Consider the following 18,437-nt stretch of genomic DNA (forward strand, 5'->3'; position numbering starts at 1 on the left):
CACAACTTAGTGAGACCCTGTTTCAAAATAAAGAATAATAATTAAAAAAAAAAAAAAAAACTAGGGCAGGGTGTATAGCTTGGAGGTCAAATGCCCCTTTCTTCTGGTGGGTCTGCCACCAGAAAAAAAAAAAAAAAAAGGTAACTGAGAAATTATAAAACAAGTAAAATTTGAAGAGATATGGCTGTAATTTCAAAAAACTTTTGTAGTAATCAGCATTAGTACATCTAAAACTATAACCTGAACATCTGCATTATATATAATTAGGCTCAACTTAAAGAAAGAAGACAAGTAAATGTGTAGCCTAGAAAAAAAGTTTAAATTTATCTGATGGCCTTTTATTATCTCTAGTAATGGACTGGCTGGCAGGTATAATCCTGAAATCATCAATGGTTGAGCTAGACTGGCTAGCAGATATAACCCTATAATAGCAATTACTTACTTACACACACACACACACACACACACACACACATTATTTATTGGGGTGTATGAGGGATTCAACCCAGGGGCATTCTACATCTGAGCTATACTCCCAGCCCTATTTTATTCTTTATTCTGAAACAGGATCTCACCAAGTTGTGGAGAGCCTCAAAAGTTACTGAGTCTGGCCATGAACCTGTGATCCTCCTGTCTCAGCCTCCCAAATGCTAGGATTACAAGCATGTGCCACCACACCTGGTTTAGTTACCTATTATTTTATATTATTCTACCTATTTACCTTCAGAAAATATTTAGTAAAAACACCTATCAAGTGTAAAATAATGCCAAGTGAGTGGCACCACACCCAGCCATATATTATCAAAGTAACCATGAAGAAACTTAACTTTCTTTCCTCTGACTACATATTCACTTGAAAATATTACCACTATAATTTAATTTGGATTTACTTGGGTTTATATTAGTCAAAGTACATTATCTCCTCTTTTATTTGCTACATGATTCTATTTCTCAAATGAGTAAACTAGCATTTCAGTCTCTTGTGATAGTGACATGAAACAGTGCCTAAACAACCAATTAAATATACTACTGTATTCATAAAATTGAGTTCTAAGAAATGCAAAGCTATGGATCAGATCTAAAAAAGTAGAAGCAATAAAATACAGTATGAGATCATAGTTAGAGAGACAGATGGCTTTTAGAGGTAATCTTCATGCTGGAAAAAATAATTACAATAAAATATCCAGAAATGTAAACAAATATAACTTCATTTATTCATTCATCTATTTAAATGTAAAAAAAAATTGGGAATACCTTCAGAAAGTTCACTAGTTCGGGATATCTGTTCTAGCTCCCAGCCAAGATGTAATGATTCATCCATACTTTGTTTCTGTGCCATTTCCAAAGTCATATTTTCTTCCATTAATTCTTCAATTTTTTTTCTATCCATATCTCGTTCCTTTTTTATTGGCAGAGAGAATAAAGAAAGCTCAAAAAAGTAAAATTTTAAGCCACTATTTTATTACTTGTAACTTTTATTAAGAATTGAATATGAGCCAGGTATTGTGGCTCACACTTGTAATCTCAGCATTCAGGAGGCTGAGACTGGAGGATCGTGGTTCACAGACAGCCTCAACTACTTAGTGAGGCCCTTCACAACTCAGTGAAACCCTGTTTCAAAAAGAAAAATACTAAAAATTAGGGCTGGGAGTGTAGTAGAATGTCCCTGGTTTCCACCCCCAGTACCTCTCCCCAAAAGAACTGAATATAAAGATAAATTTAAGTTTCTTAAAATTTTCAGTTTGAATGCAATAATAATTTATTATTATAATTATTGCTGGTCATTATACCGATCAGATGTCTGACATCCTTTAAAAGGGATCTTTGGGGATAATTAAAATGTTTCTTTGAGTTAGGTGTGGTGGCACGTTCTTGTAATCCCAGTGCTTGGGAGGCTGAGACAGGAAGATTACAGGTTCAAGACCAGCCTCAGCTACTTAGTGAGGCCCTCCACAATTTAGTGAGACCCTATTTCCAAATAAGGAATAAAATCGGGGCTAGGAGGTATAGCTCAGAGGTACATTGCCTCCTGGTTCAATTCCAAGAGAAGAAGAAAGAAAGAAGAGGAAGATGAAGGAGGAGGAGGAGGAGAAAAGAAGAAGAAGAAGAAGAAGAAGAAGAAGAAGAAGAAGAAGAAGAAGAGGAGGAGGAGGAGGAGGAGGAGGAGGAGGAGGAGGAGGAGGAAGAAGAAGAAGAAGGAGAAGAAGAAGGAGAAGAAGGAGAAGGAGAAGAAGGAGAAGGAGAAGAAGGAGAAGAGGAAGAAGAGGAAGAGGAGGAGGAGGAGGAGGAGGAAGAAAGAGGAGAAGAAGGAGGAGAAGAAGGAGGAGGAGAAGAAGGAGAAGAAGGAGAAGAAGGAGGAGAAGGAGAAGGAGAAGGAGAAGGAGAAGGAGGAGAAGGAGAAGAAGAAGAAGAAGAAGAAGAAGAAGAAGAAGAAGAAGAAGAAGAAGAAGAAGAAGAAGAAGAAGAAGAAGAAGAGGAGGAGGAAGAAGAGGAAGAAGAGGAAGAAGAGGAAGAAGAAATGGTTTCTTTGCTGGGCACAGTGGCGCAGGCTTGTAATCCCAGTACTTGGGAGGCAAAGACAGGAGGATCACAGGCTTGCAGCCAGCCTCAACAACTTGGTGAGACCCTGTTTCAAGAATAAAACCAGACTGGCAGTGTAGCTAAGAGCTAGAATGACCTTGGGTTTCATCCCCAGTAGTGTGCATACCCACATACGTGCACACACATATTTGATACAATATGAAATTCTAGCAAATAACCCTGGGATTATAGACATGCAGCGGCACACCTAGCTTACTTCTGCTTTTGTGTGTGTGTTGGGCGGGAGGAGTACTGGGCATTCCACTTCTGAGCTATGCCTCCTTCCCTATTTCTTTAGAAACAGGATCTTGCTAGGTTGATGAGACTCTTACTACTTCCTGAGGCTGTCCTCGAACCTGTGAACCTTTTATTTTAGCCTCCCAAGTACTGGAATTACAAGTATGTGCCACCACACTCAGCTTCCACCACACTCAGCTTCTGTATTTTTAAAATCATGTCTACATGATAGCTTATTTATTTTAGTTTTGAAAGGTAACTAAATTAATTCAGTAACAAAAGCAGAAAAGTCTACGATTTATATATTTATATAACGTTGAAACAATCTAAATTATGTAGTTATCTCTTCTCTATTAAAGTCTCAAGGACCTTAGTCAACTCTGTCATTATAGAGATGTCAGCTAAATCTTAAGAATTTTTCCTTTGAGGTCATGTAATTGATCTACTACACAATAACTTACCATTTCCATATCATGCAGTTTAGCCTTTAGCTGTAAATTCTCTTTTTCTAATTCATGTAATTTATCAGAACGAGCTCGAGTTCCTTCTAGTTGGTCTTCCAACATGGTTTTTGTTTCTAATAAAACTTGATTGTCTTCTTTTAATTCCTATAAACATTTCAAATAGCTTTTATTTATCCCTAATGTGCTAATGTCTGTTAATTTTTTAACATTTTATAACATAAAAATTCTTTATTGTAAACTAAAACGTTAAGCCATACTTATCAAATGTTCTCTGCAAAAGTAGAGCTAAAGAATAACAGAAATACAGTTGATATATTTTGGTTTCACTTTTTTAAGCTATTATGCAATAAAAATACTCAGTGTCCTTATATTAGAATAAGTACCACTACTATAATTTTCACAGAAAATTATTGGAATATATTTCAATTCCTTAGTCATGAGGATAAGGAAGAAAATATAAGTGGTCTTCCAGATGTTTAAAAGACACAAATTGTCACAGAATTAAGACTTACTTTATTGACAGAAATAGACTTAAAATTCTATTTAGAGCTGTAATTTGAAAGTTAAGGGTTTCAGGTGTTTGTCATGATGTAAACTAAGACTCACATAAATGATAAATCAAGCTCTATTACATTTTCTATAAACATCTAGAGAAAATTCTTAATCACAACTATGATTTGAAGATTTATACTTACAATTCTATCTTGCTAAATTATGTGCCTGCGGTTTATACAGTCTAGAGAAAGTACAGTAAGACAGTGGCATACTTGAGGGTTATAATGTCATGAATACATACATCTAAATAACTGGCAAAGAATTAACATATACTGTGTCTTATAGTCCTATTGGGTCTATTTACTGGTAACCTTCAGTCTAAAGTGTTCTACTTTCTCTAATGGTTTCATTTCTAATTTTGCATACTCCTTTCTTCTTGTTCTCATACTAAAACTGACCCTAATTTCCTTTCTTAAAGAAAATAGGAAATTAGCCAAGAAAGTAAAAAACTGATACAGGGACTATCAAGTTTTTGCTGTCAATCCAACTTCCTATAATATTAAACTGAAACTATGGAAGAGAAAACTTTTTAAAAATTTATTCAAGTATATAGCCTCCATCTAATCAAATTTAGTAATTTAAGTTAAGCAGTACTTAGAAATATGTTCTGCTTTCACTTCTGGAAACAAGTTTAAGATAGTAGAGAAAAATACTTCGACTTATGAAAGAAAACTTCAACTTTGTTGTAATTATAGTGCCAAATAAAGGAATGAAAGTTCACAAAGAGTTGAATAAAATTATGTCCTTTGTTAAAGTCTAAGCAATAGTGTGATCTGTTGTAAACAAGTGAAGATTTTACTGTTTTCTCAAAAGTTCCTTTTTTATAAAGTGGATTTCAATGCATTTTGAACATCATAAAACATTTAAGGAAAAAATATTGTGAATAGTTCATTATGTAACATACCTCAACTCTTGCCTTATAAAACTCAATATCATGTAGCCTTTCTTTATATCTGCTGACTTCACTTTCAAGCTTATCAACTCTGATTGCCTTCTCTCGAAGTGCATCTAATTCATCTCGGTACATTCGAGCAGAACGAGCATCCGAAAGCAAATTCATGTTCTAGATAAACAAATAATATTTTAACATTACTTTCTATTTTCAGTTTTTTATTCTTTGATTATACAACTTGAAATTTTTACTAATAATATCAATGCGTTATGTTTTTTAAAAAGGGGAGCTGGGAGCCATTGCACCTTCTTTTGATTCATGATGAGAAAATGCAAAGCCTTTAAGTAAGTAAAAATATAATTAATTTAAAAAGTAGCCGGGTGTGGTGGCACACACACCAGTACTTGGAAGGCTGAGACGGGTGTATCTAAGAAGTTTTGTGGCCAGCCTTAGCTCATTAGGACCTCTGGAACTTAGTGAGACTTTGTTTCAAAATAAAGAATAAGCTGGGCATGTGGTGCATGCTTGTAATCCCAGCATTTAGGAGACCGAGACAGGAGGACCTCGGTTTTTGGACAGCCTCAACTACTACTTAGTGAGACCCTTTGCAACTTAGTGAGACTCTGTTTCAAAAAAAGAACAAAAAATAGGGTTGGGGGTATAGCTTGGAGGTAGAATGCCCTTGGGTTCAATCCCTAGTACAACAAAAATAAATACATACATATATACATGCATAAATAAAGGGTTTTTTTTACTTTAAATTATTTAATAGGAAAAGAGTAAAAGGGAACAATGGAAAAAGGACAAAGGGAGGTACTGAGAAATGAAACTGATCAAAGTATATTATGTTCATGTAAAATATATGCCACAATGTAACTCACTGTTCTGTATAATTACAATGCACCAATTTAAAAAAAAAAACAGCAACAACAAAATAGTCATTTAGGGATAGGGGAAGAATCTTTCCCGTTTAATCAAGTTGTAAGTGAAAATGGAAGATAAAAAAGGGAGAAGGAGTGGAAAAATTAAAAATCATTCTGGCATATGTAAGTGAAAGGAAATGAACATAAACAGTGCAATTTACTGTATGTAGAGGTATTCCAATTTCCAAGGCCATGGAAACCAAATAAATCAATCAATAAATTAAACTGCCCCTGTCCTAAGAGGCTCTTTCGAATCTTATCATAAGTTTGAATAGTAGAAAGAAATGTCCAAAGACTCCGATTTCTAGTTTGGCTATGCCATTTTTTAAAAAAAGACATTTAAAAAAACCACCCAATTTCTTTAAGCCTTAGTTACCTCATTTTATTTCTATAATGTATTGAAATTGAGGTGATAAATTATAGGAAGAAAAATCAATTTCAAATTGTCTAGTGGTACTGTAAATCAGTTCCACGTACAAACCTCTTGTTGTATCCTTTTAAATTCTATTTCCATTTGCTCAAGTTCTTGTTTACAGTCCAACAATTGTTCAGTCTTCTCCTCCCTTAAATGCAAAAACATATTCATTAAATAAGAAGCCTACAACTTTCAAAAAACTATAATCATTATCTGAACTAATACAAATGAATTATTATTACTAAATGACCAGGTCAACATATTATTAACCATAACCTCAACCAAGGAGGGAAAAAAGCAGAAAAAAAGATATTAAGAATATAATCATTAGATGCCATCAGAATCCCTAACACATTAAAGTCAATAAAACATTAACTTCAATGACTAATGTTCATATAGTTACTTTTGTAGTCTATCTGTGTATCTATCTTTTCTGACTCCTGTTCCCTCTGTCCCAAGTCTTTCTCTCTCCCATCCTAAAAAGACGAAGACAGCCGGGCGTGGTGGCGCACGCTTGTAATCCCCGAGCTTGGGAGGCGGAGACAGGAGGATTGCACTGGTTCGAAGCCAGTGCCTTGCTGGCTTAAGAGACCCTTTTTCCAAATAAAAATATAAAATAGGTCTGGGAGTATAGCCCGAGGGTAGAAGGGTTTCCAGGAACCCCAGTACCACCAAAAAAAAAAAGATAATTAAGTTGCAAGTGTTTTTATGCAATGCAAAACTAATACCAGGTCTGAGACTTCATGGTCTCCAAACTTTTTCAACATTTTCAATGGCCTAAAGGAAATTATATACTTACTATGTGCCATATTTCTTCCAAGTAAGCTTCCAATCACTATCTCTACTTTTCTACCTTTTGTTCTTTAATAATAAGAGGTCACTCTATAAACAACCTACTGTTCATATCTCCTCAGAAGCTTCCTTTTTTCAAAACCATAAATTTTAATGGTGGAAAAGTACTCCCACTGGTAGAGAAACCATAATTTATTAAATGGGTTCCATTTTCCATTGTAATGAACAATGCTGTAGTGAAAAAATTCACTGTTATGGTTTATGTCTGGAAACCATGGTTCCCAAAGCAGTAAGGGGTTCACGTCTTAGGGACTATGTAAATCCCTAGGTCCCCTCATCTCCTTGTCTCTGCTTCTGGATGCCTTTTCTCCAGCATACCCACTTCCTCTGCCGTAGAGCTGGTTGATTAGGGACTGAATATATAAAACTAAACTTCTAAGCCAGGCCTGGTGGCATATGCTTATAATCCTAGAATTTAGAAAGCTGAGACAGGAGGCTCACAGGTTCACAGCTAGCCTCAGCAACTTAGACTGTTTTAAATTAAAAGAACAAAATAAGGCTGGGCATGGTGGCGCAGGCTTGTAATCCCCGGGAGGCGGAGACAGGAGGATTGTGCAGGTTCCAACCCAGCCGCGCTGCCTAAGGAAACCCTGATTCCAAGTTAAAAAAAAAAAAAAAAGTATAAAGATAGGTACTGGGAGTGTAGCCCGGAGGTAGAAGGGTTTCCAGGAACCCCAGTACCACCAATAAATGAACAAAATAAGGCTGGAGGTGTAGCTCGGAGCTAGAATGTCCCAAATTCTACGCCCAGTACCACAAAAAAAAAATAAATAAATAAAATAATGGCTGGGGCTGTAGCTCAGAGGTAGAACACCCCTGGGTTCAAGTGCCACCGGGGTTTGGGGGGAGTATTGAGCCTAATAAACCTTTCATCCTCTAAATTGTGCTCAGGTATTTTGGTTACAATAATGGAAAAACACTATACATAAAGTCCTGTGCACTATAGATTTCAAAACGTACAGTACAGGTTTAAAGATACTTGATATATATAGTCCAACTGCTGTACAGAAAAAAGTTATTTCTAACCAGCAAAGAATAAAGGTGACTATATATCAAAAAACTTTTCCTTTTTGGGGGCCGTCTACTTCTGAGATATACTACCCCCATCCCCAAACTTTCTGAATTTTTTGCTTTGAAACAGGGTCTTGTTAAATAGCTATGTTGGCCTTGAACTTATGACCCTCTTGTCTTGACCTCCCAAATACTGAACTTATAGGCATGAACTTATAGGCTTGGCTATAAACAACTGAAAATGCTAGGCCGGGCATGGTGGTGCACAGGAGAATTGCAGGTTTGTCGCCAGCCTCAACTACTTAGTGAGGCCCTCCGAAAATAAGTGAGACCCTGTTTCCAAATAAAAATAATAAAATAGGGCTGAGAGTGTAGCTTGGAGGTAGAATGCCCCTGGGTTCCATTCCTAGTTATGGGGGAAAAAAGAAAAGAAAATGCTGTGTTGCCAGGGATGGTGGCTCTTGCCTATAATCCCAGCACTTGGGGAGTGGAGACAGGAGGATCACAGGTTCGAAGTCAGCCTCGGCAACTGGTGAGATCCTGTTTGTAAGTAAAATATAAAATAAGAATGAGGAATAGCCTAGAGGTTTAAGGTCCCTAGGTTCCATTGAAGCTACCACAAAAAATAAAAAAATTTTTTTTAAATGCCATATTATTTTTTAACATATATTTCTTCAAATACTAGAAGATAAATTTGTTTTCCCATGTTCATTCTATTATAAAAATTTCTCATTTTGTAAATTATTAGGCCATATCTTATTCCTTTCTACTAGATGGTTTGTCTTTTTCTTAGCTAAAAAAAGCTGTTTTAGTGATTAATAATATTTCTTGCAAATTTTTCTGGGGTGGTTATTAAATGCTTTTTAAAAAATCAGGTTTGTTTTTTTTGCCAGGCGTGATGGCACACGCTTGTAATCCCAACATTCCAGAGGCTGAGACCGGAGGATCGCAGTTTGTGGCCAGTCTCAGTCACTTAGGGCCTCCACAACTTAGTGAGACCCAGTTTCAGAAAAAAGAATAAAAAATAGGACAGGGGGTGTAGCTTGGAGGTAGAGTGCCCTTGGGTTTTATCCCCAGACCCACAAAAAAACCAAACCAAAACAAAACAAAACAAAACAAAAAACAGGGCTGGTGGTGTAGCTCAGAGGTAGAATGCCCTGGGTTCCATCCCCAATATAGAAAAACAAAAAAATCAGGTGTTTTTTCATTGTGGTAAAATATATGTAACATACAATTTGACAATCTAACCTAATCCCCCCACCTTTCTATTATTATTTTTGTTGTTTGTAGTACTGGGTACTGAAACCTGGGCTTTGCAAGTGTCTACCTCTGAGCTATATCCCTGGCCCTTTTTATTTATTTATTTATTTATTTATTTATTTTTCTTTGCAGTACTGGGGATGGAAGCCAGGGGGCATTCTACCTCCAAGCTACAACCTCAGCCCTATTTTTTATTCTTTCTTTTGAAACAGGGTCTCACTGAGTTGCAAAGGGCCTAAGTAGCCGAGGCTGGCTTCGAACCTGTGAGATCCTCCTGTCTCAGCCTCCCAAATGCTGGGATTTTATAAGAGTGCGCTACCACACCTGGCTTCCCTTTTTATTTTGAGACAGGGTCTTGGTAAATTACCCAGGCTGGCCTTGAGTTTGTAATCCTTTTGCCTCAGGCTCTACAGTAGCTGGGATTACGGGTGTGTACTACTACACCTGGCTAATAATTTTAAGTATGGAATTCAGTAGTTCTACATTCACAATGCTGAATGCTGTGCATACCTCAATATACACACAAGAAAATTATAAACATATATCCATAAAAAATGTACAGGTTGGTTAACAGCAGCATTATTCATAATAGCCAAAAAGTAGAATCAATTCAAATACCAATCTTGCCAGGCGTGGTGGCGCACACTTGTAATCCCATAATTTGGGAGGCTAAGACCGGAGGATAGTGGTTCGTGGACAGTCTCAGTTACTTAGGCCCGCTGCAACTTAGTTGAGACCCTGTTTCAAAATAAAGAATAAAAAATAGGGCAGGAGGTGTAGCTCAGAGGTCGAATGTCCCTGGGTTCCACCCCCAGACCCGCAGAAAAAAAAAAAAATCTAATGAGTAATAATAGTATATTCAATCAATAAAATATCATTCAATTATAAAAAACTAAAATATTGGTGCAGCTACAACATGGAAAAACCTGGAATACCTGCTAAGTGAAAGAAACCTATCACAGAAGGATACATATTTCCATTTATATGAAATGTCCAGAACAGGCAAACCTACGGAAACAGAAAACAAGATGGCCAGAGAAGCTGAGGGAGAGGGAGATAACAGGGCACAAATTTTATACTTCTTTTAGGAAAATGTCTTTAAAAATGAAAATGTCTTGAAATTGTTGTATGATAGTTCTACAACTCTAGGAATAAACTAAATTAAACCACTTAATTGTATACTTCAATTTTTAATTTTTTTTCTTTGTAGTGCTGGGGATTGTATTCAGTTGAATATGGAATTCTATCTCATCAAGGCTAGTATTTTTTTTTTTTTTGGGTGGTACTGGGGGTGGAACCCAGTGGCTTTTCTACCTCCGGGCTATACTCCTGGACCTATTTTATATTTTATTTGGAAACAGGGTCTCACTAAGTTGCTGAGAGCCTCACTAAGTAACTGAGGCTGGCTTCGAACCTGTGCGATCCTCCTGTCTCAGCCTCCCAAGTGCAGGGATTACAAGTGTGCACCACCACGCCCGGATTTTATTTTTTTGTGTGTGTGTGGAACTGGGGGTGGAACCCAGAGGCTTTCGACCTCCGAGCTGTACTCCAATACCTATTTTATATTTTATTTGGAAACAGGGTCTCACTAAGTTGCTGAAAGCCTCACTCAGTAGCTGAGGCTGGCTTTGAACCTGTGTGATCACGATCCTCCTGTCTCAGCTTCCCAAGCGCAGGGATTACAAGCAAGCGCCACCACGCCCAGCTAGGCTAGTATTTTTTTTTATAAAAAAAAGAATTATGATAGAGAAACTCAAAATATGGCATCAATGGAGGTAGAATGAATTATTAAGGAGAGTCTTTTCAGGTTGTTTTTTTGTTTTTTTGGTACTGGGAATGGAACCCAGGGGACTTCTACCCCTGGGTTACACTCCCAGACTTATTTTTTATTTTATTTGGAAACAGGGTCTCACTAAGTAGCTGAGGCTGGATTCAAACCTGCACAATCCTCCTGTCTCAGCCTCCCAAGTACTGGGATTACAAGCATGAGCCACCATGCTCAGCTAGGTTTTTTTTTTTTTTCTTTTTTTCTTTTCAGTACTGAAGTTGGAACCAACGGGCATTCCACCTCCAAGCTACACTCCCAAATCTATCTTTATTCTTTATTTTGAAACAGGGCCTCACTAAGTAGCTGAGGTTGGCTGTGAAGTTTATCTTGTCTCAGCCTCCCAAATACTGAGATGCACCAACACACCCACCTCATTTTAACTACTGCATTAAAAGAGAAATTTATGTAGCTGGGCAAGGTGGCACACACCTGTAATTGCAGTACTTAAGAGGCTGAGACAGGAGGATAGCAGTTTCAAGGCCAACCTTAGCAATTTAGCAAGGCTCTCAGCAACTTAGTGAAACCCTGTTTCAAAATAAAATACTAGAACTTCCGGGAAGATGGCGACCGAGAAAAGCGGGGCTTAAGAGCCCCGCTAACAACAAATCTCCATTACCACAAAATCAGCATCTTTCATAGCCAGAAAACAACATCACCAGTGAAACAAAAAATCACCAGGCTCCAGAGAGAAAGCGGACTGAGAACAGAGCCACAGAGGAGATAACCGGCCTTGTGCCCGAGGACGCGGCAGACGCGGCGGCAGACGCGGCAGCAGCGCCATACTGCCGGCGGCACCAGCGAATTCACGGGACGGCTACAGCAAGCCGAGGTGAGCCACTGCGGAACAGCCAGGCAGGATTTCTCCGCGCAGAGAGCATCTAAAGCTCCCAGTGGCCGAGCTCAGCACACGCTGCAGGGATTCAGAAGAAATCAAAATCAAGAAGAAAAACGCCAGCCCCATAGCCGAGGGCGTAGCAGCGGCGCCATATTGCCACCGGCGGCAGCAGCAGAAAATTCACCGAATCCAGTATAGCTACATCTGCGTACTCAAGAACAGTGAGTCAAATTGCGGGCCACAGAGGAGAAATCCCAGTACTGTACTCACTGGGACTTGACCCAGTGGGGGAGGGGCGGTGGCAGAGATATCACACCATAGGAGAACGTGCAACCTGGCACCCCCCACAGTCTAAAGCAGCCTCTATCGACTCTCTGGGTCGGAGACTCTGTGATAAAACCCAGTAAAGGAGTAGTGGGGTCTGAGATACTACTGACTCGAGAACCAGAACACCTTAAGGGAAGTTATAGTGACCCAAGGGAAGAACCCAGAGAAGGCACAAACTTCACAAATCATGGGAAAGAGGAATAATACTGGAGCAATGAATGCCCACAACCCCACAACATCAGAACCCGATAAAACAGAAAATCAGAGATTTCTAGAAGATCAAATCAGGAAAATAACTGTAGAAATAATAGAGGTGCTTCGAAAAGAACTCAGAGAGAGCCAAAAAGAGATAAAGGATGCAATTAATGAAGTAAAGGCCTCAATTCAAAGCACAAACAACCGATTAGAACACATGGAGAACAGAATCTCGCTCTTAGAAGATGATCATTCCAAAAATGAACTCATAGTTTCTAATCTAGAAAAAAATATCCGACAACAGGAATCTGATATTGAAGAAATATGGGCCCATTTTAAGAGAGCTAACCTAAGAATAATTGGAATAGAGGAGGGAAAAGAAAGTGAAACCAAAGGGATCAACAATCTCTTCAAAGAAGTAATAGCAGAAAATTTTCCAAACATAGAGCAAGAGGTTGATACACAGATCCAGGAAACTTATAGAACTCCCTTTAGACAGGATCAGAGAAGAGGATCCCCACGCCACATAATTGTCAAAATGACCGATGTGGAAGCCAAGCAGAGAATCTTAAAGGCAACAAAAACAAAGGGCCAAGTGACATTCAGAGGCAAACCAATTAGAATCACTCCAGACTTCCCAAACCAAGTCATGAGAGCCAGAAGGGCTTGGAGTAACATATTCCAAACTCTGAAAGAAAACAACTTCCAGCCAAAAATTTCCTACCCAGCAAAACTTTCTATCAAATTAGATGGAAAAATAAGAAGCTTCCATGACAAACAGAAACTGAAGGAATTTATGTCTTCAAAACCAGCACTAGAGAAAATACTCAAAGAGATTAACTACAAAGAAGAAATAGGTAACACACACCAGAACCAGAGAAACAAGAGTTTCCATCCAACAGACAATTAAGATTGGTTATCTGTGGAGATTATTTATGTTAGTCTTTTGCCTATCTCTAAATGGTATTGTTTGCCTTTATTGTTGTTAAATTTTAGGATTTCTAGTTGGAATATTAATATACCTTCAGATATAGCAATTGGAAATATTTTATCCCATTCTAATAGTAACTGTTAACTCTGTTTACATTGTCTTTGGATATACAATTTTTTTTTTTATTTTTTAGGGAGTCTGTATACTCCTCTGTTGCCTGTGCCATTGAAATCATAACCAAGAAATCACTGCCAATTTCAATGTTGTGAGGTTTTATGACCCAGATTTTCTCCTAAAAGTTTATAGTCTTAAGATTTATATTTAGGTCTATTATCTATTTTGAGTTAATATTTGTATATGGGATTAGGTAAGGGTCCAATTTTATTCTTTTCCATGTAATTATTATTTTTTAACAATATTTAGTTAAAAGATTATCATTTCCACCACCAAATGTTCGTGGAAACCTTGTCAAAAATAACTTGACAATATAGGGAAGAATTTAGCTCTAGGCTTTTATTTAACTCCAATGGTTTATATATCTGCCTTTAGAATAGTACTACACTGTTTCAATTATTGTAGCTTTATATGGTTTGAAATCAGAAAATATATATCTTCTAGCTTTGTTCTTTTTCAAGATCGTTTTGGGTACCTAGACTCCATATTCCATATTAGGATAGATTTTTTTTTTTTTTTTGGTGGTACTGGGGTTCCTGGAAGCCCTTCTACCTCCGGGCTACACTCCCAGACCTATTTTTGCATTTTTATTTGGAAACAGGGTCTCCTAAGCCAGCGCGCGGGGCTAGCTTCGAACCTGCGCGATCCTCCTGTCTCTGCCTCCCAAGCGCGGGGATTACAAGCGTGCGCCACCACGCCCGGCTTTAGGATAGATTTTTTTCTGAAAAATAAATATATAAATATATGATAGTTTCACCTAAAAAACAGAAAAAAATATTCTCTGGTAAGAAAGAAAGCAAAAAGAAATATTGAAATGTTATCTTTAAGTCATCAAAAGCTTGGTATCAGACAAATGAAACTGTTATGTGAGATTATCATTTTTAATTTTAGATAAATTGCCATAATACTAGATGTCAACTACTAAGCCAAGCATGGGAGGGAGGGATAGGGAGAGAATGGGGTGGGGATTGGGTGGGGGCTGACTGGGAAAAGTGTGCATGTATGTCTACAAAAGTATGTATCCTACTATAATGTATGAATACAGTGCACCAATAAAAATAAAATAAAATAAAATAAAATACTAAACAGGGCTGGGGTGTGACTTATTGGTAGAAGGCCCCTGGGTTCAAAGCCCCAGTAAAACGCACTGTACAACGTGCTTTCTACAAATAATTCACTTTAGCACAGATCTGTCCCAGTAGACAAACTTAAAACTGTTAATATAAGAAATCCATGAAAAAACACATTTTCAAAGGAAAACAAAAATATTAGATGTTTTCTGATTGTTACTGGGAATATGTGCTTTATCCGGCATATTTATTTACCTATTAAAATATCCATTTATGTTTTTATTTATTTATTTTTATTTTTAAATTTTTTCACGGGTCTTGGGATGGAACCCAGGGGCTTTCAACCTCCAATCAATACCCCCAACTCTATTTTTTATTCTTTATTTTGAAACAGGATCTTACTAAGTTATGGAGGGCCTCATTAAGTAGCTAAGGCTGTTTGAGAACCTTGATCTTCTGGTCTCAGCCTCCCAAATGCTGGGATTACGAGTGTGCACCACCATGCCAGGTTTCCATTTATGTTTTTAAATCAGCATATATGAAACCAAATTTTGTCAAACCCTCAAAGTTTTTTGAAATTTTAACATATTCCATTGCCAAGTAAATTTTATTTAAAAATTAAACTCTATTATAGTTCAAAATGTTAAATGAATTCACAGCCATCTCTGCAATTCTAATTGCATGCTTTTTCTAAAGAGTGGAGAAGATTGTGCTAAATTATATGGAACAAACTAGTGTTCACTGTTTAGGCTATCCATTAACTGCCAGTCAAACTAATAACAGCAATTTTTTCCCTAATTTTCCTGGTGCAGCTGTTTATAGAATATCCTGGGCGTGTTCACTTCAATGGACACATAATAATGCAGACACCCACAAATGAAAGCTGTATTTTTTTGTTTTCAAATTTTCCTAGACTATAAAATTTTTCTACCTTGCATATTCAAATCACTTTAACGGCTTCAAATAACCAGTAAATAAATTTAATTGCTACATTATGTTTTTAAGTTTAAAATCTACATTCTGAAGCTCAAATCCAAAAAAGAAAATTAAAAAAAAAAAAAAGCCAAAGGAAAGGGAAAAGTCTGAAAACAAAAATCCTTTTTTCTTTTTTTTTTCTTTTTCTTTTTTTCAGTACAGGAGATGAAACCCATGGGCATCCTACCTCTGAGCTATACCTCTAGCCCTACTTTTTAGTCTTTTATTTTGAAACAGGGTCTCACTGAGTTGAAAAGGGCCTAAGTAGCTGAGGCTGTCCGCGAACCATGAGCCCTCTGTCTCAGCCTCCCAAATGCCTTTGTTCTTTTTAAAGTATAATATAAAAAATCTCTAGCCAAGACTGGTTTGTCTTTACTTGTGGTTCACCAAGGAATGTTTATGTAACATTTATATCAACTTTCCTAAAATGATCTTAGAATGATAGATAAATAGAATTTTATTAATACTAACAACATCTGAATATTTATTTTTACAAGTAGATGACTTGGGCATTTCAAGTGATGCAGAAGATACACACAATTTTTTTTGTGTGTGACACCATGTATTGAACACAAAGACATACCTCTGAGCTATACCCTCACCCCTATTTTACTATTTATTTATTTATTTATTTTTGATGGTACTGGGGATGGAACCCTTCTCAGGCTACACTCCCAGACCTATTTTATATTTTTTTTATTTGGAAACAAGGTCTCTTAAGCCAGCAAGGCTGGCTTCGAACCTGCGTGATCCTCTTGTCTCTGCCTCCCACGCGCGGTGATTACAAGCGTGCGCCACCACGCCCGACTATTTTACTCTTTATTTTGAAACAGGGTCTCTTTAAGTTGCAGAGGGTCTCACTAAGTTGCTGAGGCTGTCCTTGAGCCTGCAATCCTCCTGTCTCAGGCTCCCGCATACTGAGATTACAAGCATGTGCCACAAGCTAGTTTAGAAAAATAATTTTTGAGCAGGTACAAAATCAATCTTAGCAAATTAGTAAGCCCCTCCACAAACTTTAGTGAGACCCTGTTTCCAAATAAGAAATATATAAAATCCAGCTGCAGGTGTAGCTCAGAGCTACATAGAATACCCATGGGTTCAATCCTCAGTGCCACAAAAAACTTTGTTTTTTTTAACATTGTATGTCAACAACTCGGTTTTCTTTAAAATATCAACTTTAAAAGAACTTAACTTACTGATCTGTTTCAGTGATTCTCAGTAGTCTGGATTTTAGGGAATATAAAAATAAAATTTAAAAACCCCCTAATTTGCCTTTGACAGAGACTAATAATGGAGGATCAATGACCTATATTCTCAAGCCTAAAAATATTGTTTATAACCTCTGTGACCATATAAATTCAATGAACCTTGAAAATCAGTAACTTACAGTTCCTGCCTAAGCCTTCTTATCTTGGCCTTAGCATCTGCCAGCTCTACTGACAGATGCTGTCGACTCTCTGTTCTCTTCATGCCTGGAGAACCACAGGGTGACTGTGCAGATGAAGAGGCCTGGGGCAGAAAATGAACACCATCTCTTTCTTCAGAGAGCTCTATGATAGTCTAAAATTGACAGAAACACAAAGTAACTTTTAGTATTCTATACATCAGCAAACTAAACACATCAACACTATTCACTGGGCACAAGTTTTATGCTTCAATATGAAAAACAATCAAAAACCTCTTTGTCATATTTAGCTGCTATTTTGAACTTTTGTTCAACAGCTCATATATGAGCTTTTTAGTAGTTAACACTAGAATAAGACTTAATATGCTTTTCCTTTTCTAGTTTTAATTATTATTTGTGTATCTGGCTGAGAACCTGCGATTTTTTTTTTTTTTTTTAAGCAGTAATTTACTGGGGATGGAACCCAGGGGCACTTTACCTCCAAGTTACTCCCCCTTCCCCCGGCCCTATTTTTTTATTCTTTAATTTGAAACAGGGTCTATGTTGCAAAGAACCTCACTAAGTAGTTGAGGCTGGCCGTGACCAAATGCTGGGATTACAAGTGTGAACCACCACACCTGGGTAGAACTATGATATTTTCTGTCTCAGCTCCCAAATTGTGAGATTTCAAGCATGCACCACCATGTCTAGCTCTCTCCTATTTGGGGGGGGGGGGGTACTGGGTACTGGAGATTAAATCCAGAAGCATTCTACCTCTAGAATTTATAAGAAGTTATACCCCTAACCCGATTTTATTATTTGGAAGCAGGGTCTCACTAAATTGTAAAGAGTCTCACTAAATTACCAAGACTGGCTTTGAATCTGCGATCCTTTTCTATCTCCACCTCCTAAGTATTGGGATTACAAGTGTGAGACACCATGCCTGGCTTCTCTCCTAGTTTTTTAACAAAAGAAATCAATTATGATTAAAAAAAACTAGATTAGCTAGAAACTGCTAGAAAGGCATTTAAACACTTGTTGCCACAGGAAAGAAATTAAACCAAGAGTAATTTATCTAGAACTGTGTTGTCCAATATGGTAGCCAGTAGCACAAGTGACTTTTTAGTTAAATATTTAAAAAGTTAAAAAGTCACCTATTTAAGTCAAACTAGCCACATTTCATGTACACAACAGCCATATGTGGCTAGTGGTTGCTGTTACTGCACAGTTCAGAAATATAATTTGTCATCACTGCAATAGACAGTACTGCTTTAGAATTGTATAAATCTAGAGAGACCTATCTCTACAGTGAATAATACCTCACAGGTTTAATTTAATCTCTCTCCTGCAGTTAAGGTAATTGAGGCACACAAATTAATGTACCTATAAACCAGGTGAGGTGGCACACACTTGTAATCCCAGTACTTGAGAGGCTGAGACAGGAGAATCCGGGTTCGTGGCCAGCCTTAGCTACTTAATGAGCCCTCTGCAACTTAGTGAGACCCTGTTTCAAAATAAAAAATGAATAA

The 18,437-nt window shown here is 37.4% G+C and overlaps 1 protein-coding gene across 5 annotated transcripts in view; it reads right to left on the minus strand.

Annotated features, from left to right (window-relative positions):
• CCDC88A (coiled-coil domain containing 88A) overlaps positions 1-18,437 on the minus strand; it is a gene marked incomplete at both ends in the record, with an annotated part of 155,010 nt that overhangs the window by 83,854 nt on the left and 52,719 nt on the right. For all 5 annotated transcript variants that reach the window (XM_080712084.1, XM_080712082.1, XM_080712083.1 and 2 more), the window contains 5 exons: positions 1,255-1,399; positions 3,279-3,425; positions 4,741-4,899; positions 6,133-6,214; positions 16,912-17,084. In XM_080712084.1, the coding sequence (XP_080568210.1) occupies positions 1,255-1,399; positions 3,279-3,425; positions 4,741-4,899; positions 6,133-6,214; positions 16,912-17,084 (706 nt within the window). The remainder of the gene's footprint in view (positions 1-1,254; positions 1,400-3,278; positions 3,426-4,740; positions 4,900-6,132; positions 6,215-16,911; positions 17,085-18,437) is intronic.

The sequence above is a fragment of the Muscardinus avellanarius genome (assembly GCF_963383645.1).
Source record: "Muscardinus avellanarius genome assembly, chromosome: 15".
NCBI lineage: Eukaryota > Metazoa > Chordata > Mammalia > Rodentia > Gliridae > Muscardinus > Muscardinus avellanarius.